The sequence below is a fragment of the Fringilla coelebs genome, assembly GCF_963513975.1.
Source record: "Fringilla coelebs genome assembly, chromosome: 6".
NCBI lineage: Eukaryota > Metazoa > Chordata > Aves > Passeriformes > Fringillidae > Fringilla > Fringilla coelebs.
This window is the reverse complement of record NC_140034.1, coordinates 22,026,372-22,053,901: the sequence shown is the minus strand read 5'-3', so window position 1 is coordinate 22,053,901 and position 27,530 is coordinate 22,026,372. Positions and strand designations below refer to the sequence as shown.

At 40.4% G+C, this 27,530-nt stretch overlaps 1 protein-coding gene across 1 annotated transcript in view; it reads right to left on the bottom strand.

Annotated features, from left to right (window-relative positions):
* Window positions 1-6,782: 6,782 nt before the first annotated feature.
* Window positions 6,783-27,530, bottom strand: part of SPTLC2 (serine palmitoyltransferase long chain base subunit 2) — a 70,269-nt gene continuing 49,521 nt past the window's right edge. Inside the window, exons 10-12 of the mRNA XM_084208047.1 lie at window positions 14,859-14,994; window positions 12,721-12,850; window positions 6,783-7,700 (exon numbers count right to left, since the gene is read on the bottom strand). Coding sequence (XP_084064173.1) covers window positions 7,581-7,700; window positions 12,721-12,850; window positions 14,859-14,994 — 386 coding nt within the window. The 3' untranslated portion in view covers window positions 6,783-7,580. The remainder of the gene's footprint in view (window positions 7,701-12,720; window positions 12,851-14,858; window positions 14,995-27,530) is intronic.

Sequence of the window (27,530 nt, the reverse complement as noted above, 5' to 3'; positions counted from 1 at the left end):
GACCGCCGCGGCTGCCTGCCCCGGGCACGGCCCCGCCGCGCCCCTGCCCCGCTCGGAGGCTGCCGGCACTGCCAGACCTCCCCCCTCTCCCTCCGGGCGCTGCCCCCTCCGGGGCGCCACCGCCCGCTCCGCTCCTCCCCTCCCGGCAGCTGCATGGCCGGGGCGGCCGCCGCCCCTCCGCCCGGCGGTGCCCGCGGCGCGCTGCCCCTGCGGCGGGGCCGGCCCGGCCCGGGGCTCTTTGTTCCGCGTCTCGGCGGCGCCGGCCTCGCACAAGCCCCGCGGCACCGGGCGCTTCCCGCCGGGGCAGCCCCGCCGCCGCAGCGCCCTCCCGGCGGGGCGGGGCGGCCGCGGGCCCCGGCGGCTCCGGCCCGGCCGCACGAGGCGGGGAGGATGGAGGCGCCCTGGACGGAGGGGCGGGAGCGGGGACGCGGCCGGGCAGCGGGCTCAGAGCCTCCCGCCGCGCCCCCGGCGAAAAGAGCTCGCAAAAGCCGCCCCTTTTCCCCCTTCTCCGAGCGCCAGGGCTGGGGCCGCTCCGCGGGAAGGGGGGACGGGCCCCCCCGCTCCGGAGCCGGCCCGAGATGGGCAGAAACGGGGCTCTGTACTCCCCGGTGAAAGCCCCGGCTGTTCCCGAATTGCGGGAGAAAGTTTCTACCGCTCAAAAGAAGTCTTTATTTCATGATCTGCTGTCTCCTGCACCGGCAGCATCTTATCCAGCGCTCAAAGCCTGTTGGAAACAGGGAGTGGCTGTTTATTTGGGGTGTTGAGAGTATCTTTTCCAGCATTTCCACAGGCGTTCATGAGCCTATGAAATTAGGGAAAGGACTATGAAAAAATTATTAGGGAAGGACACTGAAAGGAAGTTTTGCAGCCTACTGAGACTGTGCCAGTGCTGGCACGGTCCCAGAAAGGGAGACCTAGAAGGGAAAACCCAACATTTCTACAGCAACCTTAGCACAAAGCTGCAAATCACCTGGGCCCATTTGTGTACCCACAGCTAAAATCAGGACCTGCACCTCCTTTTCAAATACCAACATCTGGTTTATGCAGACTTAGGGCTGAGATGAATGGAAGGAAATGTTTAAAACAAGACACAAACTGCAAGACAGATGTGAGGTCAAGAATCCCAAGCGAGATGGATCAAGAAGCCCTTTCAAACATCTCATTAGCAGCACAGCAGCTGAGAGCAGCCTGACACTCTTAACAGCACCCAAGGGTAGCAGCCTAGCTTTCAAGCAGAGCAGCTTTTTGGGGCCAGGACTGAGCTAGAGCAGGCACTCATCGTGGGAGTGCTGCACATCAGGAACAGCAGCTACGACTGCAGGCGTCTTTCCACAACAGAAGCGGCTTTTCTAGACTGCACATCAAAGCTCTTGCTGTACGATGCACCAGAGAGTGCCAAAAACCAGCTAAGCATCCATCTCTCATGCAAGGTTTCCTGGCTCTAGAGTACAAGGCTAGAGGGGAACAATGATCTGTCTAAGCTCTCAAACAGGCTATGGTGTTACCCAGTCATTCCAGTATAAAACTCATGTGTTGAATTTTTCTGAGGTCTTTATTTTGGGGGTGGGTGGGAAAAGGACTGGGAAAGAAGAGAGAATTCAGTCTCCTTAATAGGGAAAAGCCTCACTAAGAAAAAAAAGTGCCAAAATCATGATATAGTGGTTTTTTAAAGTCTTTATTATGCAGAACATAGAATATATTTGAATGAATTTTTTTCCCCAAGCATTTTTTTTCTCCAGTGTTTTTTTTTAAACATGCATTGTTACCTTTTTAAAGCCAATGTACCATCCATTTATCTTTTTCCCTGCCCACAAAGCATCCACATTCATGTTAATCACAAGTGTAAAAAAAATTAGACATCTGGCATAAAATATCTGGGGGGGGGCCCATTTAAAAATTTTATCTAAAATGTCTTATCTACAAAAAAATCCAATATATATGTACATTATAGCAACACAGAGGCATAAGAATACAGTGCAATTTAAGATGAAGTGCTGCGACTTGGTAATTCTGCCCAGGGCTTGCGGAAATGTGGGCCACCATTGGCTTTGGGGCTGCTTGCCTAAAGCCTCAGGCTCCAGCATTCCTCAGTTCTCTCTCAAGTGGGTCTGAGGTTAATAGTGGGAGGCTAGAGATGCATTAAGCTTAATAAACCATTAGGGGGTAGCAGAAATACCGTCTGAATAGGATGAGCTTTGGCAAAAAAAAAAAAAAAAAGAATGTTTACAAAGGTCAGATGGCTTGGTGCATGTTTCACCTTACTGTGGGTATTTTTGGAACGGCACCAAGCCTTGGCATATTCATGTGAGACCTGTTCACCTAGCGTTGAGGAAATGAATTTGCTAGCTGCCACTGGTTCTGAAGTCCCTGACTGCCTCAGTAAGTCTCCCACTTTCAGCAGTCCAGGAACAAGTTACCTATGGGAATACACAGAACTATGTAAGCTGCACAGGGTCATTGGGGCAGAGAACTGCACTACTTTTGGCTCCCACATACAGACATCTCCTTAAACAGCTGCTAGCCAGGATCACACACAAACTGAGTTTTGAACCTCTCCCTCCCAAGAAAACAGCAGTACATACTGCTTAGCTAAGAGCACCGAGTATTCTTCCGTGGGTTAAAATCCACTGCATTCTTCAAGGTCAGTCTTAATTTTAATTCTTCATACCAAGAATCACAGTTTAAGGCCTTCAAGACACACCACAGTCATCTGCTTCACCCTGCCCCATCTGGGGATATAAGCACAACACCTCCAATGTCTGCAACAAATGCATCTCTTTTCAGTGAAAGGTAAAGCACAATACTTTATACAAACACTTTATGTTTGTGCTCAGGTGTTACGTCTGAATCCTTGAACAGGTGAACAACTGCAAGGCCGGGAATGTTTACAGGAATACAAAGCCATCAGAATGGCATTGGAGATTTTTTTTTTTAAGACCATGTTCAGGTTATGCAGGTCAAATGACTCGTGCTTCTCCCAAATAGTGGTCCAATGTCACCTGGGTGTCAGGTCCAGCACCAAAGCCACCAATGCACCTGCCAAGGGGTCATACTAAGCTCAGCAGCTCAGCACTTCACTAGTGCTAAAATAGAACAGACTGCAGGTGCCTCAAATCTCCATGCAGAGGGTGCCATCCACACAGATCCCAGCATGCTTGACACTTTCATAGGCTGAATATAAACTGTAAAAATAATATATATATACTGCATACATTCTGACTGAGCATTGTATATTGGGATACATTTCCACAAGTTCCCTTCTCTGTGATGCAGCAAGGGGGCTCATGCATAGTGCTCCAGATCCAGTGCTGCATGGTGTTCTCTTAGATGAAATGAAGAGTCATGCTCAAGCTTTCTTCCAACCTTTCCTATGATCTCCCTGAATGGATAACATGGGTTCTGAACAAGCAAACAGCTGTAGGCCAAATGCTTTTCAGAACACAAATCAAAATTTGCACAGGAGGAGGAGAAGTACTTGGTGTGAAAAAGTCTTAGAGAAGTGTCCATTCAGGCACTGAAAACTGCACTCCTGATTTAGGGATACTTATTCAAGTACACATGAAAGATCCCTGTACAGCTGAAAATAAGCAATGACTGACTACCCCTTTTCTCCATCTCTGCAGTATCAATCCTTCATCCACACAGCACAGAATTGCTGATTTTATGGGCACACTTCCTTTGCCTGTTCTTTGTGAAGGTGCAGCTCTGATAGTGAGTATCACATCTGCACTCTTAGAGGAAACAGCAAGAGGAGGATGGATAATGCAATCCCTTCAGGTGTTTGGTCAGCTCGCTCCTGAGTCGTTGCCTAAAGCAGAAGCATACTACACCTGTAACTCAAGAACCAGAACTGTTCATTAAGGATGGTACTTAGAAGGGAAAAGATAGAGCAACTAGAGAGTTAAATAAACCATATACATACTATAAAAAAGTTTGTGTCATGTAAAAAACAAAAATGAAGGCCCTGAATATTCTGACACAAAAAAATTGGTTTCTTCTCTGCCAAAGAACTAAAGGAAAACTATGAATCTGGTTCCTTAAGACAAAGATCTACTTGGGAAAGCCAGTTTCAAACAAGAAGCAGATCTCCCACTTTTTGCTGATGCTCGGTAATAGGAGCTTCTCAATTTTCTTATGAGTGAAAGAATATGGCCATTAGCCTTAAAAACAGTAATGGTTCTAAATTCTTCACTCTGCTCAAGAGAGGCAAAAACTTGCTTGCTTAGTTCTTCAGAGAGGTAGTGGGAAGGTAACTATTGTATATTTATGAGTAAGTTTAGCCAATATACAGTACTGAGCAAAAATCCTTTGTTCAAAAGCAGCCTTCATTTTCTTTTCAATTTTGCATCTCTTAAGAAATACCAGGAGTCATTTTCAATTAGAATGTCTCTGAAAAGTTGGCAGGGACTGAAGTTTTATTTCTTAAGCAGCTTTTCTTCCTTTGTGATCTCTCAAGATTGGTTCTTTCATTCATTTCTACTGCCAGGAGAAAAAGGAGACAGATTTCTGGTCAGTACATAAATATCAAAGCAGCAATCCATCCTACACATACTGTGACAGCATACATGCTGTAGGTTTGCCTAGCACAAACCTTTATTGGAGTTTTTTCAGCAGATGCAAAAAGGTTTCCTTGGCTTTCAAGCTCAGTGAATTACTGAATTAAAAGTGAAATCTTGGGCTTGTAACTCTTACTTTTTCAGAAGCAGTTTCAACAGGTTTCATAATTTTTACCAAACTTTGGCAAAACAGCCTCTCTTGAACAAAAGACCTCAGAGAGGAGTGGGGGGATTTGCTTTCCAAAAAGGATATGGCAAGGCTGAAATGTAACCAAGTACTTTGCAAATGCTAACTGCCAGAATTATTTCTGAAGTGCCTTTGCAACTCAAAATTCAAAGTTATATGCAGACAGTGTGACACAGCAGACAGATACTAAAAGGCAGAAGCTTGAACACAATTTCCTCAACAAGTACAACTAGAAACCAAATGGACACTAGTAATTTTTGAACACTATTTCAGAAGTATTACACAGGATTTATCTATATTATGAAGATTTTTCCAGATGCTTTTCTCGCTTCCAAAGACAAACTGCTCTGAAACTGATTCCCAGAAACAAGGTTAAGATTCAACACTTGTAGAATCTGTGATAACCCACTTCTAATTTAATACATCACAGCTTCCAAGCTGAGTCAGCTACGCAGCAGACAAACACACTGTGCATTTGTGACTGCTTAAAAACAGCTACCTACTGATCCAAGCCTTTAAATTGATCCGTTTTGTCTGCTCTTAAGCTATTTCATGATCAAGTTAATAGCATCAGGGCTGATGTCAGGGCTTCCTGTACTAACCTCCTCTTGTTCCCTAGTACAATCCAGAGGAAAAAAAAAATCAGTAAAGCTTCTTGAAGTCAGAAAGCAGGTAATCTGCTGGAATGTTAGAGCTAGTCCTGGGCAGAACATGGGTGAGAAAGTAAGCTCAGCTAACTGCTGTTTATTAACTCTGCCTGAACACATGAGACTATTTCATAGCTATCCAAGCTGCACATACAGACTCTGCACTCACTCAGCTCCAGAAGAATAGCTAACCAACATTAACGGATTAAGACAGAAACAGTTAACTGGACTTATTTTCAAGCAGTCAGTTTCATTTCTTCTCATATAATTAAATTTCTGAAATTCAATGGTAAAAAAATGAACCAGTGTTTTGAAGTTCCATTACATTAAAATGTAACAAGATCTATAAAGGCATGAAGTTAGATAGTCTATAAAAGAGAAACCAATTCTGCTTTAACTCACCACTTTGTATTAGCAGAACTGCTTGGTTCTAGTGGCCAAAACACTCCCTCCCTGTTAGTTGCAGAGTGAACATTAAAGAATTTTAAAAGAATTATTTTTTTTTCAGCACCACAGAAAGAGCTTTGAGTTGCTCTCTGCTTTAACATTATGATGATCAGTCTGTTTCTAAAACCCCAGTAACCTGCAAAAAGTATTTTGCTAACCCAAACTGAAGAGCTGGCCCAACCCAATTGACACAATGTTAACGTTTTACTATCTTTGCAGAAATCGTGTATGTCTAAATATAAAATAGAGAAAAAAACTATACTGCAATTGACCCATATTTAAGCTTTTGATACCTTCTTGTTGATCCATTCTGTTCACTGAAAGAATTCAAGATGTAAATACTAAGTAGCAGACCAGTTCTAAGGTGTGTTAGAGCAAAGGCATCTATTTGAAACAGAGGGACAGTATGAAACTTGCAAATAAAGACTTCAAACAGCAATTGGCTCAGGGAACACTCATTTGAGCAGTGTTGATCAGTAAGTAACAGAAGTATAAAAGAATAAAGATATTAAACTAAATGCAATTATGAGGACATTGTCTCTCTTCAGGGAAGACCTACAAATATGCAGCTGCCAATGGGGACTTTGCTGGCCAGCCAAAATGTAATGTTTGACTACAAGCTATCCATATGCATAACAGGGCCAGTGAAGAGCACCTCACAGATGACAAGAAACAGTGAGCTAGCACAGAAAAGGGCAGCAGTCTTTCACAGATCTGCATGAAATAGATGGTTCTCCTAATCGTCACTCCTTGTATAGGCCTGCTTATTGAGGGGGCTTCGTCTTAAGACTAAGCACGAGACTTGCTCTAGTTTGTTTAAACCCAAAGGCTCCCTTCTAGGACTTAGTGACTTGTTCATGACTTTATGATACTTCTAAAGCAAGAGAAACTAACCTGAAGATGAGAAAGCAACACATATACAACCCATATTTTTTCTTTTTTTCAAATAGAAGTATTAAAAACAAAACAAAACAAACCCCTCTCCATCACTTACCCTCTATCAAAAGGACAATTAGTGTCAAAACCAGGAGACAATCTGGTATCCATGCTGGGAAAGAAAAGAGGCTACAGTTCCAGAAGTCCTTCTGCCTGTGGCTTACAAAACTAAATAATGTTTGGGAACAATGGTTCTGTCAGCGACATGTCAACAACACATTTATTTTAAAAAGGCTAAATTCAAGTTTTAAACATAAGTAACTGCAAATGAAAAAAAAAAACCAACTTTGGTTGATTATCCATCTTGTTAAATATGTCAAAGTTAGCAATCAACAGTTTCTCTAGGAAGTCTCCAGAAACAGACAGGTCAGCTCATTCCTAATTGGGAAGATCAGACACCTAGCAGTGACACTGAAAATGCTGCCATGCCAGCGTCACACATGCTCACAACATCTCAGCCAGCATTTGGAAGGCTAATGGTGCATACAAAGTCTGAACTAACCAGCCACAGCCAACTTAGGTTGCTGTGAACTCATTGAGACAAATAAATAAAAAAAAAAGCAACAAGAAAAAAATAAAGCCAAGCACCTCTAGGGCCAGACCCTGAAGACACAGAAATCAAAGAATTTTTTTCTCCTCTCCCTATTTACAAAATGCCATTTAGAGCTGATGTGGCCACTTCAGTATTGTGAGGAAATGTCTCTTATACTAAGCAGTCATAAGTGTGTTGTTCACGGATGCTGTGGCCTGTGTGCCACGGAGTGTCCCATGGGGCGTGTCCCTCCCACTGAGGCACATGGAGGGAGCTCAGTCTTCTGTTTCTTCATATGTGGTCTCGTCAAACGGCCGGTCCAAGAGAGGTACCAAACGGCGACGGGAATATTTCAGTTGCAAAAGGTCCCCAACTTCATTGATTTCTTTTAAAGCCTGACAAAGAGACCACAGTAGATCAGCAGAGGAGACAGATGCAAGTTATCCACACATCTTCCTTTATGCATGCCTGCAGACTGCTCTGACAGCCATTTTACTTCAGATTTTACTGTGCTAGAAGCCAATACCTTCAGAAATGCATAGGATTTTTTTTTCATTTTAGTGTTTAGAACTGTTGAGACCACATAAACAGCACTGGTGACAACTGACAGTGCCTATGCATCCACCTGACTACCCCAGTTCCAGAACAGGATTATAATATCCAGCAAACCCCGTGAATATTCATAGATAGAAAAACAGAATAATGTTCTTCCCTTCCTGGAGGTAATGAAGCTAAAATAGAAAAAAAAAAGAGTACATTTTGTTTGAGGTTTGACTCCTCCTTATGTATCATTCATTTTGAAAACAACCTGTGCTACCAAACCTGATCTACTGTATTTTTTAAATTGCAAAATAGCAAAGACAAACTATAATAGTGAGCCAACAAGTTCTATAGATGCATTCGTTATATCTACATTTGGTTAATTTGCATTGTCCATATACAGCTACAGATGAAATCTGTATGTCATAAACAACATGGCACAGGAGATTTTTGCTAGACAATCCAAGGAAAGAAAAACAAAAAGTTATTCTGGGTAGGACCCTAAGCCTTTTCCCCTTGGAAAGCAAGTCCCACTGAGGTTGCCACAAAGGCCGCACTCAAGCAACTGATGGCCCAGAATATTCTACTGAATTAGCACAGCCTTTCACCATTTTGACCTGAACTCAAATATTATGAAGTTTACCAGAGATCAAACATCTGCTTGCATAAGAAATGAGGGAAGTCCCAGCTCAGTTAATCATACTTCCATTGTGTTGCAATCTCTGATAAAACATTGGTCCACACACAATAGGGTCTGTTAAAAGTCAAATCCTAAACTTAATTTCTCTACAGAACACTCCTAGAGCAAACTACAAAATACATCAGTTGCTACAGACAAATCTGCAATAGCACATGATGCTAGCTATTTTATATAGGCAAGTGGCAAAAATTAATTCAGAAGATCACTTTCAAGTTCAATATGATTTTTTTTTAATTCAAAGGTTGGCATTCTTTGTCCTTGAACTGTAAATTTATTGAGATAGGTACATTCAGCATTGCTTCAGAATGTCACTAATTCAACACTGATGCTCCAATCTGTGTCAAATGCTTGTCTCTTGAGGACAGTTGGAAGATGGGGGTTAATAGCTTTACATATTTTTTCTTCCTAGATGGATAGTTCAAGTTTTTGTTTCTTTAAACAATGGCCCTTCATGCTTGTTATATCTGGCAGCAGAAACCTCTGCACTCTAAAATCTGGGGGAACGACAAACCCAGAAGTTGGACCTCAGTAAAAACAAAACAAAACAAAAGTGTGGGCACAGTCTGCCAGAGCCTTAAGTAAAGATCCCATATGGAAGTAATTTAAAGCTGAATTTCTGTTGAAAGAGTATGTTAACTGTTATTCTTGAATGCAGATTTAGGATTTTATTAATTTAAAACAAAAAGGACCATGTGACCAGCAAAGACTACAAAGGAAATGGCATTGGTGTACTCTGACTTTAGGAGAGTGTAATATATTTTTCATCACTGAAAAGAAAGCACAGCCCACAGCGATGCAGGTTATGGGGGACTTCACTCTGATCCTAAGCCAAATATTTTTAGGCAAGGAAGTTTTATTTACATAGAACAGTTAAAATTTTAACTAAGTACTGTTCCTCATCATGTGGGTGTATTTAATAAGAACAAGCAAGCATTACAAATATCATTATTTGCAAGAGAAGCCTCTCTTCCCTATGCTTCAAACCTGGTTAAGTTTTGTTTAAAAAAATACCACAAGAACCCTAGTTAGCATCCATGAATACAAAGATGGGATACCAAGTTGTCTCCTCTGTCAGTGCCTTGAAGAAGCTGTCTGCCATTTCTCCCTAAGTCAATTCACTTCAGTTCTTCCTCCTCCTGGATATTGCTGCCACAGTTAGCAAAAGGGATTAGACCTGAGGTCTGCCTTAATGATTAGCTGCCTGAAATCAGTCCCTTTTCACTGCATCACAAGAAAACACTGCACAAAGTCACTGACACAAAGACTTGCTCCTTATTAACTCCTCTTGCCAATGTTCTGGGTTCTGAGCATGCAGCTATTTTGAACCATAAAGGGGGTTACTCTAACTTGGAAAAAAGCCTCCACATACTGAGCTAAATCAGGATTTCTTCATTCACTTCAAAATTCACACCTCATTTTGCTCTGGATTAATTTTCTTAGCAGACAAGCTCTAATATATTGAACATGCATTTCCTCAATTTAGTACATTTGACACTTACAGAGGTACTCTAGCAATGAATCTTACGTTACGTGCATAAAATTTGAAACATTTTTTGGAAAATGCAGAAAGAATTGACAGGAAAAGAAGTTTTTAAAGCAGAGTAATAAAAGTTACAGATAGATTTTGGAAGAACGCAAATGTGGTATTTATACAGACCCTACAAAAGCGGCTTATTATGGCAAAGGCCCCAACTAGTCACTAAAAGAGAAGGCCAAGAACCTAACCAACTGTAAAACTGCACAATTGTTCAGGTAGTGCCTGCACATCAAGTTTGTACAGTTTCAGCTTTAGAAAGAGTATGTCAATTTGCAGCAATATAATTTCAGAGACTTCAGTTTTCTTTATTTTCCTTCCTCCCATCTCTTATCCATTCATCCCCACTTCATGCCACCTGTCCCAGAAATTACTGCTCCCTCATTTGTGTCAATGAACTCAGGTCTATTACCACACTCTGAGCCAAGTCTGATACTATTTTTATACAGGGCAAAAGGAAGCAAAGGTGAGGGTCTTCTCTCAAAGTACTGGTTCCAAACCTTTATTTGGAATAGAAACAACTAAATTGAGATATTTAAGGGAAGAGTAGCAGGACAGGTAGCTGGGAAGGAATTCCTCAAGCAGTCTGTTGTTGGACTGTTAGGGAGTGTTGTTTCTGTCACAGGCAGAAACAACTCAGGAGCAGCAAGTACAGCACTGCAGATACATGGCAGGGTGATACTACTCAATGACACTACACATACATTATGAAACTGCTCAAATCACACACTACCTCACTATTTTTTAAAAAGAAATTAATTTTTAAAAGCTTGTAATTTTAAGCTGTGGATTTTTATGTAAGTTCTGTAGCAGTCAAGTGTGAAAAGGTTGAATCTATTCTTTTTTATAAGACATTAGTAACTATCTGTTAGATATCCTCTTTGCTGTTCACATACTGAAGTGTTACCACCTGATCATATTTGGACATGGGGCATGATTTCCCCTTCCTAACTCTGTGACTACTCCCAATCACCTTGTCCACAAAATGTTCAAAAATAGTTTCAAGATTTTTTCCTCCACAATCTTCTCAAGATAGAGGTACGGCTTTTCAACCTGCAATTCCTTACACTTTTTTGCTCTTCTTCAAGAAGAAGGTGACATTGGCTGTCTTCCAGTCCTCAGGAGCCTCCCCCAGCCACCATGAACTCTTCCTCCAAAGATGATAATCAAGGGTAGCCTTGCAGTGACAGCCAACTCCCTCAATACTTGTGGATGCAGCTCATCAGGTCCCATGGACTTGTACATGTTGATTTTGTTTAAATGTTCCCTTATTTGGCCTCCTTCACACCAAAGGTAACTATTTACTGCTCCATACTTTTCCACTAATCTCATGGTCTCAGGATTCCTAAGTCTCACCAGGAGACTGAGACAACAAAGGCACTGAGTACCCTTTGCCTCTTGCATTTCTCACCTGATTTCCCTGTGCCATTCAGCAGCAGTCCTCCACATTTTCTCTACTCTTTCTCTTGCCACTAATGCCCCATAAAAGCTCTGCCTGCTGCATTTGATATCCTTTGACAGACTGAGTTCCAGGCGGGCTTTGGTTTTCCTGACCCCATCCCTGGTCACCTGTCTGTGCCTGCACCTCTTATACACTTTCATGATATATTTTTGTTGGTTTGTTCATCCATGCAGGCTTCCTACCACATTTCCCCTCCTTTAAATCAGGATAGATCATTCTTCAGGGAAGGAGTGGGGAGGAAAAATCAATTAGCTGTCCTGGACACCTCTGCTCTTTGAGACTGTATCCTATGGGATTCTTTCAAGCAGGTCTCTGAATAGGATAGAGTCTACTCTAATGAAGTCCAAATTCATGACTCAACCTAGTTTATAGTCTGAGTCACAGACCCTAAAAGTGGGGAAAAAAGTGCAATGCAGAACTTTGGCAGTGCCTAAGACAGCCTTTTTCATGTCCATGAGAAAAGATTATTCAGAAAACTCAAAACTGAATGTAGCTACCACACCAAGACATACTAAGAATAGTGAGACTTATTCGTATCTTTCAACTCTTTCAACTCTGTTAGTCAGAGAGTAACCACCACCCTTACTCTTTGAAAGCAGCATCTCCCAACTGTGATGCAGGCTCCTTTGAGGGGACCTCCATTCCCCCTGCAAGTGCTGCTAAGGGTAAGCAAGGCATTGCATGTGGTACAGACTCACCAGGACACGGTCATTTAAGATACAGTGCCCTGAAGCTTTAAACAAGAATAGGAATAGTAATCTCTGGAATAAAAATTCTCACTAGTAATCATGTGCTCCCTTTTGAGAGGAATATAAATATTTTGGAGATTCTCAGGCCTTTTAATTTTTTTTCTCTTACCATTAACATCTAGGGTCAGAAGATGCAAAATGTTTCCTTCTAACCAGTTTAATGCAAAGTATAGCCTTTAAAGATGGTAAAAAGCATTGTCTCACAGGAATGAGACTTGTCTCCTTTTAAAATAGGACAAGAAAAGTCCGTTCCACACTGTTAAAGCAAGGAAAGATATGGAGTCATTGCCAGCTCTATTGCAAAGGGCTTTGAAGATTAGGTGCAACCATGCTGTGTACCAAACATTGAACCAGTGTACAAAACCCAGACAATTGTTTTATCTGTTTATTAGGAGGCATGAGCATAAGGAAGACAAGATGAGACACTTACTGTATCAAGCATCTCTTTGGTATGAGCTGCAGACAAACAGAATCTGGCCCTGGACTCGATGATGGGGGTGGCAGGGAAGCCCACAACCACAACACCGATGTTCCGCTTCAGCATCTCACGCCCAAACGCGCTGCCAGAGAGAAGGAGACAGTCACAGTTACTGCACTGCTGGCAAAGCAGGAGCATAAGGACTCGGTATGGTAACCCACACAGGCCTCTGCTGCAGCAAGGCTGTCACACCATGGTTTGGAGCTTCCGGTGCTTTCTTTTTAGAGGCAGAAATGCCAGCTCACAAAAGGCTTTTTTTAAATTCAATCCCAAGGTGGTCCTTCTCAAAAGGTTTCAGTGTATTAAGTTCTAACAAAGATGAAAGATTATATGTGGCAGAGACTGGTCTTTTAGCAGGCTGTTTCTAAATGGATTTGTAACCTAAGCTCGGAAATCTTTCCAAAAGGAAAGAGTGATTTTGGCTCAGAAGTTTGACTACACAAGGAACCCCTCATGCTGCAATGCCCCAAAGCGGATGTTTCTGCAATTTCAAGATGTTTTGTTTTCACGAATTTAATTTTATTAAAGTACATTATTGCAACACAGAATGTACCACTTTATAAGTATCATGGGAACCACCTAATCACCACAGTAAATTGAGATAAACTAGTATGATAACTAATATTTTTAGGGAAGGTGCAAAAATATCGTGCAACTGTCACACACTATCTTCAACAAAACAAATTCTTAAGGAGACTAAAGAAAGTAGTGGCTGTGACTTATACAATGAGAGGCACAAAGATCTTGATTGGATCTGTAATGGCAGTGCAGTTGGGGGTGTTTCTAGAGGCCACAGGAACTGGTTAATTCTTTTTGAACAGACCTTGTTGTGAGAAGTAGCAATGAACTTAAGAGGTTTATAAGAACATATAAAATAACATTCTTTTACTAGGTCTTTAAATTTTCTGCCACAACTATTTTCCTTATAAATAGGTGCATCCTGATACACTTCCTTTTGTATCCATTTACTACTCTCAAACTGTTTTAAAAACAGGCTACAAGGGACAAAGAAAAGATCAAGTAAATGCAATGCAGATCCTAAGGGCTAATTCTCATCACAGCTCTCTCTTCTTGCTCATTTTAAGTAAGATACTGGCCCAACTACTCAGCTAATAAATATTTCCATGAACATTTCCAAGGAAAAGACTGTATTGACTGGTAGAGCTGGGCAGTGGAAACAGCCTCCTCTGTGTGCTGGACACGTAGTCTGAAGCACCCATAAAGGTAACATGCCTTTTAAAACTCTGTTACCCTGAGAAGGATGGAGAACAAGGGTATCTAGCTTCCTAAAAAGTGCCAGACTGAAGCCCAAGCTAGTCAAGCACTAGATATGTTGAGTACAGCGTAAAATGAAATTATGTTTTCCAAATTTGAAAGTGTTGATTGAGCACTGCATTATACAAATCCTGAAAAGTAGCGATGAAAGCTAAGCCGTCCTTGAAATCAGGTTTTTGTTTATGTTGAAAAAATTTTCAATATATATTTTATGTATCCTTCTTGCAGAGTTTTAGTCTTAATTATCCACACAGCACCCCACAAATCTGCAAGAATTTATAAACCTATGTGCTACAGGTGTTTTAGTATTTACCGTACCAATGCCTGAGTGATTATATCTAAACCTCTTAAAACTTGGAATTCATTAAATACATGTTGTTGTGTCCCATCATGTTCCATCCCCACTGCTTTTCCTTTTCTAATTTTCAAAGTTCATCAATCAAAATGTTGGCTCCTTCTGATCCAGGAGATAGTTGAAAGACTTCTTCCAGTGACTTTTAATGTTAATTTCCATTCAATTTCAGCTCCTCTTTAGCACATTTATACACTATACATAATGGAAACACACAGTCCAGCCTTTAAAATGTGACACATAGAGGCAAAATTGCTTCCCCAAAGTGCTTTCTTGATGCCCCCAAGCTACAAGCCTCAATTTTTTCAAGATCATTTATACAAGTTTCATATTTTATAGGATCAGTAATGATCATAAAAGCAAAAAGCAAACAAATATTTTCTTGTATTTAGAAAACACTTAATATTCTTATACCAACCTAGCTTTAAAGAAGATGGGTAAGAAGTTTTGCTGTCAAACATACCCAATTTTTGCTGGCATGTACAGCATCAGAGGCACAACAGGGGAATCTTCATTTCCATAGATGATAAAGCCCATTTCTTTCAGTCGTCTCCTGAAGTATCTTGTGTTCTCTGCTAGCTGCTGCACACGTGCTCTCCCTAGAAAAGAAGTGAAGGTGAGACTGAACTCAGTTGCCATAAGTCACATCCATAACTGCAATACAAGACCTCAAACTAAAGTACAAGACATTAATATCCTGCTTGTGCTTATGGAAGCGTTAAAAATAAATGCAAATTGAGATTTGTACTTTCTTCTCCTTCACATAACCAAGATTAATCATGCATTTTCTGACAAGTCTGAATGGACCAGGAAAGGCACAACTATCAAGTCTAAACACTGCCTAGTTTTTTCCATATGAGGTTTTCCTTCAATCAAGTGGTAGTTGGCAAAAAAAAAAAGGCAGTTACCTGCTTTTAAACAAGAGTCAAAGTTTTCTCAGAATTCATTAGTAACTGCATCTTGAAGAAGAGTTTGCTTAGACTTTGAATAATTAATGGAAAACCTGTTGAATAAGCTGGTGTTGTTCACATGTTTTATCCTGCTTGCCTGCTCCATTGTAAATTACTACTTTCCTCTTTAGATCTCTTTGCTGAACTATCACGTGGCTGCTCCCTAACCTTTTTTAGTTAAAATGAGCTGGGTTTAAATTAAACCAATTACTTCTGATAATCCAGCTCACTTCAGTTAAGTGGCAGCAGCCAATTTATCATGTATTCAGCCATTTCTGTAGGGATTCTTTGATATTTGTCAGAATTAGTACACAGGACATTAGACAGCTAGTACAATTTAAATATTTGGAATGTTCAGATACATGTATAGAAGAACCTATTTATCAGTTAATTAAATTCCAGCCTAGCACACTGCACTATGATCCTGTGTTGCCCAGAAAAAGGTTCACATCATCTCACTTAAGCAGATCATAATACATTTCTGATCAACTAATACTCTAATGTGATTATGAGATTAAGCACTATGCCTTTGATGAGACTATAATAAGTAACACTTAACTTACTTGTCTCTGGTCCACAAAGTATATTTCTGGATAACTGATTACCCAAACACTGCCTTCCCCAGGCAGGTGATTCATAAACTGAACCATTAAATGTACAGCATGCAGATCTCTGCCACATAGTGAAGGTGGCTGCTAGACATTCATCGTCTTCCTTTAAAGTTGTAGATAACATAAGGTGATTAACTAACAGGAATTCCAGGTCTCAAAGAAACATCCAACACCCACACAGCTCTGCTCCAGGCCAGAACAAATGTAATTTTAAGACCTATATAGTGTTTGTTGCCAAGAGGATCAGACATTCCACCCACAACCAAGCAATCAAAAGCAAAACCCCATCAAAGGCATAGCATAAGAAAAAAAGGTGAAACCTATTAAGTTTGCAAAACTTGGCCTATCATTAGTAGGTAGAAGCTGCTATTTTTAATAGCACTGACTGCCACTTAAGACATCTCTTCTTCTTCATTAACAGTATTATTTCTTAATCTTTTCTCCCCCACAGTTTCTCCAGAAGCTTAGTTCATCTTCCCCAAAAACCAGTAAGATTTCAGTAAAACACAAAGGCTTCTTGAACTTATGAAACTACATTTTTAATTAATTCACATCAGATCCTCTGCTGCAGACGCAGCTTTCTCTTACGCTTTCAGACCAATTATTTGGTCATTTTAAATAACCCAGACTGCAAAATGAAGCTGAGAAGAAGAAACAAACTCAATAAAATAAAAATAACCAAGCTTACTGCAAGATACTAAAAATAGTGGGCCAAAAGCCACTACTTGCATTTCTAATATTGAGGCAATCAATAAATACACAAGTGTCCACAGCAAGCTACATGCAGAAAAAAAGCTATTTTGGCATCTTCTGAGAAAGCTGCATCTGCACATCTCCTACACAGAAATGCAATAGTTTCTGATATGTCAGGTCAGTGATGTACAATTGCATCAAATTACAAATCAGATTTCACGAGTAGTAAGGTAATATACACAGCTGCTGTGATCAGCCCCTCTCCCAGGACAAGGAATGCCATACATGCATCTTCTCTGTGTTCCCATAAAGCATGGAGTTTACAGTGTTGAAGCAGAAGGAATTTCACCACCCGTATGGTTTTCCCCTCTACACATTCACACCCTTTTCCATGTTGTTGGGAGCTTTCCACACTAAAGATTAAAGAGCAATCTTAATTTGTAGTTGGCAACTGCTTCACAGTCTTCCCTAAACTCCTACCAATAAAACCAGGTTATGATTCTAGATTTGTCCTTATAGATTGAAGACTGCTTTGCAATGTAAACAAGTCTCAAGAACAAGTCTTTCAGTTCTCTACAGAGATGTAATCACCTATTAAAAGCAACTGACAGATTTGGAAGATGTTGCCTTCTTTGGGTTCGTGGATCTCAGAAGTCTATCAGCTTTTACTTCACCCTAGAGCCACTAAGTAACTTAATGAAATTATTACTCATTTAAAAACTTGTGTCTACAATAATATTACCAAGAACTTGAAAATATATTCAGTGGCATCTCTACCCAATGGCTCAATGCCCATCATATGTCATTACCATCTGAAGAGAACTGTAGTTGTGGTGAAGCAAAGAACCAGGAATCAAACAAAAATTGAGCACAGCTTACCTTTCTCCCTACATTCTGCACAAGTAGTCTTCTCTATACTTCAACTTGCCTAATCTCCTACTCTACTATAAAATCCTACACTTGGAAGAGTGATTCCACATGCTAATTGAATAGTGTTTGCACCATTATGTAACAAGCATATATCCACTGTTTGGCTCTACCAGCATTTGCTGGTTCAGCCCCATTGGTACCCACAGGTGTAGCAGGCTGTTAACTGCTAGTACGGTTCCACCATGTTTTCTGGGACCACAAAGACAAACCAAGCAGTGCTGGAAACAGCAGTGAGGAGGTATCATTGCTAATCCCACTCGCAACCCAAACAGTGCTTGAACACTCAAACAAGACCTCTAAATCCCTTCCCAGCCCAAGCATCTCCTGAAGGTTAGAGCTTTGTCCACAACTGCTCAACTGTAGGCCTAGAAAAATTGTCAGGACTGCATAAACTCTCCAGTAATCAGCTTTTTTGGCAGTATGCAGCTGCATTTTTAAGACCACTCAAAAAAGGCCAGATCAGACACCACCCTGCCAACTGCTCTTGCATAGAAGTTGTGCAATGATTCTGGTAATGTCCTTTCATCTAGGAAACTAGAATGCAATGACCTTCAGCAAAGGAAGGAAAGGGGGAAAAAAAGAGAAGATTACTGGAACTGAGTTCTTCAAAAGGTTACAAAAACTAGAACTGTTTATCAGATCAACTCATCTCAAGTCCCTCATGGGTCCTGTAAATGGCTTAAACTAGCTTCTGACACAACATTGAAATTAGAGGATAACTAATAACTTTTACTGTACTTCTATACCCTTTTGCAAATTCACTACAGTCATATCAAGATTTGTGGAAGTTAATCTCCCATAAAAATCTAGTATTTATAACATTTCTGTCATCTATTAAGGTTGATAAATAAGCTATCATAGATGGTACTGAACACAAAAGAAAATTCAGTTCAACCAGGATGTACTTGTTTCCCTCTCCCCGCCTTGATCTCTATGCAGTAGTTGGAGAGCAATCACAAATCTGTTCTAAACAGTGCAACACTTCATCAGCATGGCTTCTTGAGAAATAAAAAGCATGTTGTATTATACACAGAGAGACTGCCCTCTGACACTGAACTCAGAGGGGCAAACCAACTTCAGACAGGCAAAACCACACACAGGCAGGATTTTATCTGCTTGTCACACTAGAGATCACTGCCTCCTGGATCTAAAACAAAGATACTTACTGCAATATAAAGAAAGCTTTACATTTTTAATTAGTTCTTACAAAGACTTCAAGGCAAAATTGTAGGACACATCTTGAAAAATGATTCCTCATCAGTGATAATATAAGTTGTATGCAGAAGCTCTTGTTGGTCAACAAATACCAGCTCACATTAGGCAGCTATGATGAAGGTACTCTATATTCTTTCATTAACCAAACTTGTAGATGCTCAACACTAATATTAGAGTTTTATTATTGCAGCCTTAATTTAACCTATTTACTTTGTTGTCAACATGGAAAGAGAGGCTAAACTAAGCAATTTCGTGCCTTTGCCTTACGTACTGATTCAAAACTAACATATTTGTTTTTAATGATGAAATGAAAAATGTAGGAAAAAAAAAACCCTTGATACAAATAGATTGGAATTCTGTACATGCAAAATCATTCCACTTGTGATACATATTTACTGGCCCAATTACTCAGTCCCTCAATAACAGCTCATGCTGTAATGCAATCAAACACCTTCAGGTTCAGTTTCCATTATGTGATCAAGGAAATTAAAACATTTATTAGCAGAGATTTGTAAGAATTCTTTAAGAACTGTCAAGATGTAGTCTGAAAGTAGCACACAGCCTCTGGTAAGACTCAGTATGTGTCTAAAAAGAAATAGGTTTTGTTAACAAGATTGTCAGGAGCACATTAAAGATGTTTTAAATCACTCAAAGAAAATGATAGCAAGTTAATATCAGATCCATAAGGCACCTTTAAGATGAAAATACTCTGTTCATTCTTTGTGGAAAAGTTGCTTTCAGTCTCTATTGTAATTCACTTCACACTGTTTTTCAAGCTGGTTCCATCTTATGAATTCTTGCCAGGTGTTGGAGGTGAGAAGCATTATATTAACTACTGATAGATGTGCCATCCTTAATTTGTGGCAGAATCATTTACCTTAATAGAGATTATTTAAGTCAAGGAAGGGATGTATCCAGTAATCCATTTACCTTGCCAAATACTACAGCTTAACTGATCTTAGCATGACCTCTGCAGATACCCTTTGCTAGGAGGGCTATGAATTTTATAGGACTGCTTATCTTGGCAGGGTTCTTGTCTTCTCCTCTCCTGATAGCCACAATCCAGGGAATATAATAAAACTTTTCCCGTCTTTGTACAAATGCTTTCCCAGAACTAAACAAGTTTTGGTGTTTGTTAGAACTAAAAATAAAAATCAAGCTCACTAAAAGAAGGTACTTGGCCATCTAAATGCTTATGAGGATTATGGCAGCTCTGAGTGCATGTATACACAGAATGGGTAAGGAAGGGACCAAGGTGGGTCATTCCGTCAAACCTCCCTGCTCAAACAGGGTCAGCCTAGAGCACTTAGCACAGGATTGTATTCAGACATTTCTGTATTATCTCCAGTGTGGGAGACACCACAACCTCTCTGGGCAATCTGTTACAGTGCTCAGTCATCTGCACAATAAATAATTTATCCTCATATTCAGGTGGAACTTCCTGTGCATCAGTTTCTGCCCATTGCCCCTTTGCTTGTTCCTCGGCACCACCAAGAAAAGCCTGGATCCTTCCTCTTGGCATTCTCCCTTCAGACACCTGTGTACATTGACAAGGTCCCCTCTCAGTTGTCTCTTCTCAAGGCTGAACAGGCCCAGCTCCTTGAGCCTTTCCTCATGAGAGAGATGCTCCAGTCCCTTAATCATCTTTGTTGCTCTCCACTGGACCTGTGTCAGGAGCTCCAAGTCTCTCTTGTCCTGAGGAGCCCAGAGCTGGACACAGCACTCCAGCTGTGGCCTCACCAGGGCTGAGTAGAGGGGCAGGGTCACCTCCCCTGACCTGCTGGCAATACTCTTCTTGATGCACCCAGGACACCACTGGCCTTCCTGGCCACAAGGGCACACTGCTGGCTCATGGACAGCTTGTTATCCACCAGGACCTCCAGGTCCTCCTCCACAGAGCTGCTGCCCAGCAGGTCAGCCCTGATGTAAAGCAGCATGCATATGGTGTGAAAGGAGATCAAAGCAGCAGATCTCAACCTACTTTTTCAGGAAGTAATGCTGAAAGGCATTTTATAAGCTAAGCATTAATGTTTACTGACTGTTGTGTGGAATAAAAAGAGCTTGTGTAAAGGGTAGGTTCTGTAGCATCCACCATGGTTCCCAAACTAAACGACTTACCTATAACCCGTTTTACAGAAATCCTGGACCATGTAAGCTTACTATGATTTTTAGCAGACATTAAAAGTCTTCCATCAGTGAAAACAAACAAACAAAGGAAAGAGAAGGAAATCATAATGCAATTCAATGGCACAGAGAACAATGTGAAGCCATTGTGTCCTGTTTCCCCAAACAGACAACGGCTACATACAACCTACACAGCAAGGATATGGACCAGGCTGCAATACTCTGTGGTTGCTTTTCTGAGAGCACCAGCATCAATGACAGAGAAGATAAAGCACAATTTCATTAACATGGATAGTGCTTTTTCTCCATATACCTTGCTATCGATGGGCCAAACAAAAGAAGATAAAATTTCTTCTTCAAAAACTCTGCGTTTTCAGACATTGGGAAGTGCTTAAATCAAAGTAAACTGGCAAGGAAAACTCAGTTACATATATTATTCTCTAAAAGTTTTGTTTCTTCAAGTCAGAGCGATGCTATTATACAACCAAGCTTGTAAATTTTTCCACATTAAAACCCCCTTGTTTTTGCAAAGGCTTATACTTTCATTCTGTTTATTATTCCTACATTTCCATCTTTTGGTTGGCTGTTTCAGTGAAAGACATAATTCAGCATATTCTGTTTTGGAAACAAGCATTTTTCAAATCTCAACCAGGAATTCAATATTCTTCTGCTGATCTAACAGATTCTCCACTAAGCTTTCAGAAGCTAAGTTGCCTCCCAAGGGCTTATGAAGATCTTTTGTAATGTTAACATAATAAGCTGTTTTCTGGACATTATACTTGTAAATACCTCAGCATTAAAAAAACCCAACACAACAGCCAATGTCTTTTCTTTTTTTTTTTTTTTTTTGAGAAGACCTAATAGCATACTACCCTTTTACTGCCATGAACATGTTTTTCATAGAAGATATAAAAAACTCTCCTCTTGAAGGCTTCTCCTGAAAAGCACTAGTCAAGCATGACTTCTAATAATATATGCATGATGAAAAAAAAAAACAAATGTTTTTGGATTTGCCAACTAGCAGAAAGGACAAGCACAATTTATGAATATCTGACTGGAAGCAAGGGTCAGATTAGAAACAAAGTGGCACCTATTAGAGGCTACAGTAAATAACTTAAAACCAGACAAAGTAGAGTGAGATTTTAAACCAAGAAAGAAACAAAACAAAATTCCACTTCAGCAGTGATTAAATGCCAAAACTTTTACCTTTTAAGGAAAAGTTGCACTAAGAGACAGGAAGAACACAATGTTGTTAAATATGCTGTAATGGATGTTTAAGGACCAAGCATGTGCTGATTTTGAGCTGATTTTAAGACACTTGTAACATCATCTGTCAGAAAGCAGACTCATGATACAAACTCACACCCCAAGGCAAAAAGAGGGATCAACAGTGATGCACCTGCACAAACTACCCAAAGGCATCACTCACCCCACACAGTAAGGGAGCGCTGACCTCCTACAGCAGCCTATTCTGCCAACCTGAAAAAAGTCATTTATAACAGCTCATAAACAAGATGGAGATATAAAGCAAAGTTTTGCTGGTTTCTTCTGAGAGATTACCCTATAAAAGATAGTAAATTAAATTTTATTATACATTACCTACAGATTTCTTATCTTTCAGAATACTTTTCCTATCTCATTGTTTACGTTACAGCAACAAGGTAACTCCACATGTTAGTCTGCTTCCTCCAAGTTTGCTTATGTGAACATTGCATCACTGCCAATATCTGCAGTAAGAATTTTACATCCTCCCCTTCAGATGCTGTCTGCAGCTTTTCATTACAGATCTTCAGAAAAGTATTATATATAATTATACAATGTAACCTGAGATTGCACAGAGGCATATTAAAATGTATGGGCCAGAATACTGTATTCCCCGTTTTATATTAGAAAGAACCAGCTCACATCAGCATATGCCAAGAGAACCTCCAAGCACAATGGGAAACCTAAAGAAAGGAATTAGAATAATTCCTTAACTCAGTGCTGTTATATTACTGTTTAATAGCTCAAACTGTAGTTTTCAGCAAACCAGGCTGAAGACAGAATCAACTCAGTGGGTTTTTTCATAGGGCTGATGGGGAATGCAGGTTTAAAGCAAATTTGGGAATGGGAAGAGTCTTTGGGCTGTATGTCTCAGGGCCGAGGTCACCAGAAGGAGCGGGCACCTTCCACTAGAGGCCAGCGCTGCACCCAGGAGTCCCAGCCGTGGTACCTGCTCGAAGCCTGTGCTCCCGGCAGAAGGGCTGCACTGCAGCACAGGAAGGCCGGGCTATATTCACCCAGGAGATGCTAACAGGACAGCTGAGTCAAGTTATTTATTCCTCTGACATACTTGCATGCTTCCTGAGTTCACCACTCAGGAGAGAAGCTACAAATAACATGGGGGGAGAAGACTGGTTAAAGAGTCAGCGCACTTGAAAGCGTGGACAAGGAAATCAAAAGACGGCTGCAAGCTCGTGTTCATTGGCCATATGGAAGCAGCGTAAGCAAAAATATATTTCAGGAGAAGCAGTGAAAGGTTAGGCTCGTGACCATTCTAACTCTGGCTTTTAACAACACTGTATGCAGGGGATTTGCCTGGATTATGTGGGTACTCAGTATGGAGCCACTGTAGAGGTGATGGTAAAAATGCTCAGCGCTTTAAAGGAGAGAGGAAAACAGCTAAATCTGATTTTAAAAATTGGCAACAGTAAAGCCAAAGAGAATCAGAAACGGAAAAAGGAGGAAAGAAAAATGATGGCTGATATTTTTGGCATTAAAATGCCTCAGAGAAACAAAATTTATGCTAATATTAAGTATCCGTCATTGCATTTGCTATCAAACTAAATAGTTCCAGTGGAGTCTAAAGGAATGCCAAAAAACAGCTGGGTGCATGTACTGTGTATTCACTGAGTTTATATATACTGGTGAGATTGAAGCCTTTGGCATATTCCAGAGCCCAGAGGAGTATTTTTGTATTTGCACTTTCTGATTTTGTTTGCAACTACCAGCTGCATTTAAAGAACTCCAAGACAGCCTGCTCTCCCCCATGAACTTCATCATAAAAAGATGCAGCTCTCAACAAGAAGGGATCACGTTGCTTGATGTGACTGGAAAGATAAATCTGTTAGAATCACAGAACAGTTTGGGCTGGAAGGGATCCTAAAGATCAAGTTCCAACACCACTGCCATAAGCAGGGACACCTAATACTAGACCAGGTTGCTCAGAGCCCCATCCAGCCTGGCCTGGAATGATTCCATGGATGGGGCATCCACCACTTCTCTGGGGAACTTGAGCCTGTGTTCCACCACCCTTACTAAAAAAATTATTTCTTATTTCTAGTCTGAAATTACCTTCTTTTCATTTGAAAACAGCTCTTGCCCTACTGCAACAGGGTCCTACTAAAATGTTTGTCTCCATCTTTTGCATAAGCTCCCTTTAACTACAGAAAGACCACAATAGAGGCACTTTGCCAGAGGATCCTACTAATTGTTCAAAATAGCACATTTCAGAGTTTATTAGTCTATTAATAGAATATCTGTGTTGGTGACCATGAAGGAACTTGAAGGATCTGGCTGCATATGCACTTCCAATCTCACAGTAGTAGCATTGCCCAACCTTGCTGTAGCCAATGAAGGAGTATCTGCAAGCCTGATTTCTTCACACTACCCTGCTCTCTGTATCATTTAAACTTCTCTAGAGCAGCGACAATGTGTGTCCAGCAGCGAGCACAACAGTCTTAGCTCATATCAAAGGGTTTCTGCAGTATGGGGGCACAAAGATGTTACAAAATGACATTGTAATAAAATCAGCTAAAATGGTCAATGCTCTGTGCACAGCCATGACAGTATTATAATTATTTGATTAGTCCTAATTTGCCTCAAACAGAAGGCTTCATCAAATGAGCAGAAAGACTGAAAAAGGATAATGCGCTAAGGAGACCAGCATGAATAAACATTAAGGAGTTAGTAAAGGCAGTATTAAAACCAATTGATTTAAACTGAGCCAATGTTTATCAAACTGCAGGAGTCAGCTTTTCTACAACAAAAATACTTTTTATAAGATCCTGAAAATTCAAGCTTTAAAGAGAGAGATTAAACCAGTAGAATTCTACTGATCCTACAGAAAAAAACCCACAAACGGGTAAACAGTTCATCCTGCCTCAAATCTGGTCAACCTTGGTTCCTAAAACAAACACACACCAAACATTTAGTAATAGCTGCAAATACATAAAATGAGTAAATTCCATTGGAAATATTGATAGCTGAACCATAGAAATTATTAATCCATCGTCATTAGAGTAGAAAGAAAATTACTTCTTGAAAACCTAATTCTTTAATTATCTGGTATGCATGTAGGTTTAATTTCCCAGGTGCACATACATCATTAGTAATCAACTTCTATGCATTTTGCTTTTGTAGTTGGCACAATTGTATAGCAAACTGCATCTTCCCTCCTGTGATTGAGACAAGGCTAATGTTCAGTCTTACACATGTCCTTTACAGTCTCTCAGCTACAGAATTCAGTAACCTACTAAGAACTCAGAGGAAGGTTATTATACGTGAAAATAACATACCAAGTGTTAAGAAAGGTAAATCTAAAAATCAGGATAGAAGACCCCAATCAGTCCCTATCATTACAACAAGCCAAAAATGGATCCAAGTCTTTAAAACATATATGAATAGAGGGCTACTTTATCAAATGTAGCATCACTATCACCTGCTGTACCAGCAGCAGGGATTCTGATGAAGCCATGACTGAAATGCAAGATTGATGGGCCTGCAAGTGTCTGAAAGACATTTTTAAGTTATTTTGGGCTATGTTAGAATATTTTAGCAGAGCATGCTTCCACTACTAGAGAAGACTTCTGTAACCAATCCTAATAGCTTGTGAGGTGACTGCAGGCACTGATAAACAGATGCCTTTAACAAGACTTGATTGCTCTCTATAATTGGAAGTTTCAGTCCTGAAGTACAAAGCTTAAATAAATGGAAAATGCAAGAAGATTTGGATGAAAGTCAATTATTAGGAAGAAAAACTAAAAAAAAAAAACCTAAAAACTGTCATTCCTTCGCAGCAAGATCACCAAAATAGTAATCCTCAGAGAACAAAGAGAAACTGACTGACCCTCATAAGGTGTGTAAGTATAGTAGGAATGAAAATTGGCATTTGCCTTAGAGAAGTTTTTCCTGAAGGAAACACCTTTATTGGATTGCTTTGGTACTTCAGGACTACAGGGTGACTAAATAGAGGAAATGGCATCTCAAAGATGTAAGCAGCCAAGGCAGATGCAAGAAACCTATCTAAACAATGGGTAAATTTGAAAGACAGCAATCAAACAGCTACTCCAGAACTGGAGGGACATGTAACAGCTCATACATGGCACAAAACAGCCTACTTGGCATGGTAAGAATGCAGGCTCTTCCCTGCTTACCAATTAGCACATCCTTTCTAAGTGTGACAGTGTTCTACACATGGAAATCGTTCAACTCCAGACAGAGGTTCCAAATGCTTTGATGATCTCCTGACGTGATTCAACTCAATCAGATCTGAAAGTATGTAATATATCTAGGGTCTGTCCAAGAAATGAGATACTAGAATTATCCTCACCTGGCCAATTCTAGTAGGATGGGCTAACTGACATGTTGTATTGGCTTGTCAAAGACCATCAGAAGGAATCTCATCAGAGGACAAGTCAGCTTCTCTGACCACAGGCTGGAACAGGCCATAAGCAAACAAACATAAATCACCTATGAAGCATCAGGAACTGATATCATTACAAGTGTCAATACAATGAAGTCATTTTAGGATGCATCTTGCACAGACAATGACTCTGGAAACATCTGCTCTGCACCTTACCTACGGCCCTGAAAAAGACTTTGGTGGAATGTAAAGGAAGCTCTGCAGATTTATTATTCTCTGTGTAAAAATATAAAATGTCCCAAGTGGTGAAAAAAGGACATGAAAGGTACCACTTTCTGACATGGAAGGTACCACTTTCTCTTTGCACAAAGTCTTTAGGTTGGAACAAATGTCTTGAAATAGGTCAATCCAATCTGTCTGCTCAAGAACCATCACCTAGAGTAGGATGTAGGTGTACAGGTTGCAGGAGGCAGGTTGAGAGAGTAGGTTGCCCAGAACTGTGTCTAGTTGGGGTTTTGACTGTCTTAATAGATGGAGACTCTACAATCTCCATGAACAGTGTGTTCTAATGCTGGAGCGCCCTCAAAGTTTGCATTTTCAGGAACTCTTTCTCTCTTTGGTAAATCTTAAAATTATCAAAGAGTCACAATTTACCAGGTGCAGAAAACACTACACATTACATTAATTCATACAAACTACAATTACATACATTTAGTTCTACCTTGTACTTTAAGCTGTCTTCCACAACAGAGGATAAAATTTCAAGTCTATTGGTTTGAGAGACAATAATATAATGAGCTCTTTGTAACTTTTGCTCATCTGCAGACTGTGCATATTAGATATGAGGCATTAGCCTAAATAGCTTGAAGCTGCTGAGGCATTTTGCCCACAAAAGGTGAAGGTCTGAGCTGCCAAACCCCAGAATAATACACATCCGCTTCTTATGTACCCTGGCAGCCAAACAGGGAGTCAAACTTGCCAGGGCACTT